General features: G+C 34.5%; 1 protein-coding gene and 1 long non-coding RNA gene across 2 annotated transcripts in view; one reads left to right on the top strand and one right to left on the bottom strand.

Annotated features, from left to right (window-relative positions):
- The window catches only part of LOC128250367 (uncharacterized), an 82,499-nt gene that overhangs the window by 11,268 nt on the left and 69,748 nt on the right, over positions 1-1,483 (bottom strand). The gene's annotated exons all lie outside the window — the stretch shown is intronic.
- LOC128250366 (zonadhesin-like) overlaps positions 1-1,483 on the top strand; it is a 16,111-nt gene that overhangs the window by 13,069 nt on the left and 1,559 nt on the right. Inside the window, exon 5 of the mRNA XM_052975247.1 lies at positions 708-1,033. Coding sequence (XP_052831207.1) covers positions 708-1,033 — 326 coding nt within the window. The remainder of the gene's footprint in view (positions 1-707; positions 1,034-1,483) is intronic.

Here is a 1,483-nt window from a genome sequence, read left to right as displayed (position 1 = left end):
TGTGTGTGTGTGTGTGTGTGTGTGTGTGTGTGTGTGTGTGTGTGTGTGTGTGTTTGTGTGTGTGTGTGTGTTATTACATTAATATCATCCAAAAGAAGACGATGCTTCCTTTTCTTTCACCTCTGGTGATTGTAGCTTTGACCAGGAGGAACTAATGCCATCAGATGGTATCCAACAATCATTGAGTGTTTCAATCTTGAACCATAACGCCTTCTCGTTGGTGCGTTAGCAGAGATGGTTAAATCACTGCTTATCATCTCCTCCTGGCTTCCAGCTTGACTTTCATTTCTGACACCATCACCAGCAAGAGTTTCTTTCTACTGCTTCTCTTTGCGCGCTTTTCCTCTTAATCCAATCGTTGTAAGTATTCTCCATACTAACTGCACAGGAAATCCTCTACAATCAATCTCGACTGGGAATAGCCACGACAGCCATCCCTTCTCCTTGCAATTCTGCAGTAGAAGTATATATGTATATTGTGCATCCTGTTCTCTTATTTTTCATATTTTCTGTTGAACAATTTCGTTAAACTTTAACATTGTTAATTTTCAATACCTTCATGCACATTTTCAAAGCGAGCTCTTGCTTTAAAACAGGAAACACGTGATTTATTTTTCAAATTATTATTATTATTATTATTATTATTATTATTATTATTATTATTATTATTATTATTATTATTATTATTATTATGCGGGCTTTTTTAGGTTGACGGCAAGAAGATGGCAATTCCTTACAAAACTAGTGACGGCATGTTAAATATAACGATAGAAGGACAGTACATGAAACTGGAGTTTGGCGGTGGCCTGATTGTAAGGTTTGACGGTGTCCATAAAGTGGTGATAAGTTTGGCTCAACAATACGCTAATAAAGTGGAGGGAATCTGTGGAGATTGTGATTCAAACCCAGCCAATGATATTTTGTTTCATGGGAAGGACATCAACGGGATGACAAATAATAATGAAAGATATGAAAAGTTTGCCAGCCAATTTCTCATAACAGATGATTCAGACAAACCAGCGAAAGATAAAATGTATTTTGTTTTTTCATTCTTTCTATTATGTTTCTATTATGTATGTATGTATGTATGTATGTATTATGTATGTGTGTGTGTGTGTGTGTGTGTGTGTGTGTGTGTGTGTGTGTGTGTGTGTGTATGTATGTATGTATGTACGTATATGCAGAAACACATATATTATATATTTTATATACCACTATAGTACAGATGTGTAAATAAATTATATTATATTATATTATATTATATTATATTATATTATATTATATTACATATGTATACATATATGTGCGTACATGTATATATGCGTATTTACATATTAATACATCCATATATATTCAAATATTTATGGAGGAACATGTCGCATGTACAGATATATTTGGATGTGCTTGTACGTATATGAATGTGCGGTTGCCTATATTAGTGCATGTGTGTGCGCGTGTGTGTGTGCGTGGGTGTGTGTGTGTG

This window comes from Octopus bimaculoides, chromosome 20 (genome assembly GCF_001194135.2).
Source record: "Octopus bimaculoides isolate UCB-OBI-ISO-001 chromosome 20, ASM119413v2, whole genome shotgun sequence".
NCBI classification, from domain to species: Eukaryota; Metazoa; Mollusca; class Cephalopoda; order Octopoda; family Octopodidae; genus Octopus; species Octopus bimaculoides.
Note: the sequence above shows the minus strand (reverse complement) of the source record. Positions and strands in the feature narration are given on the sequence as shown.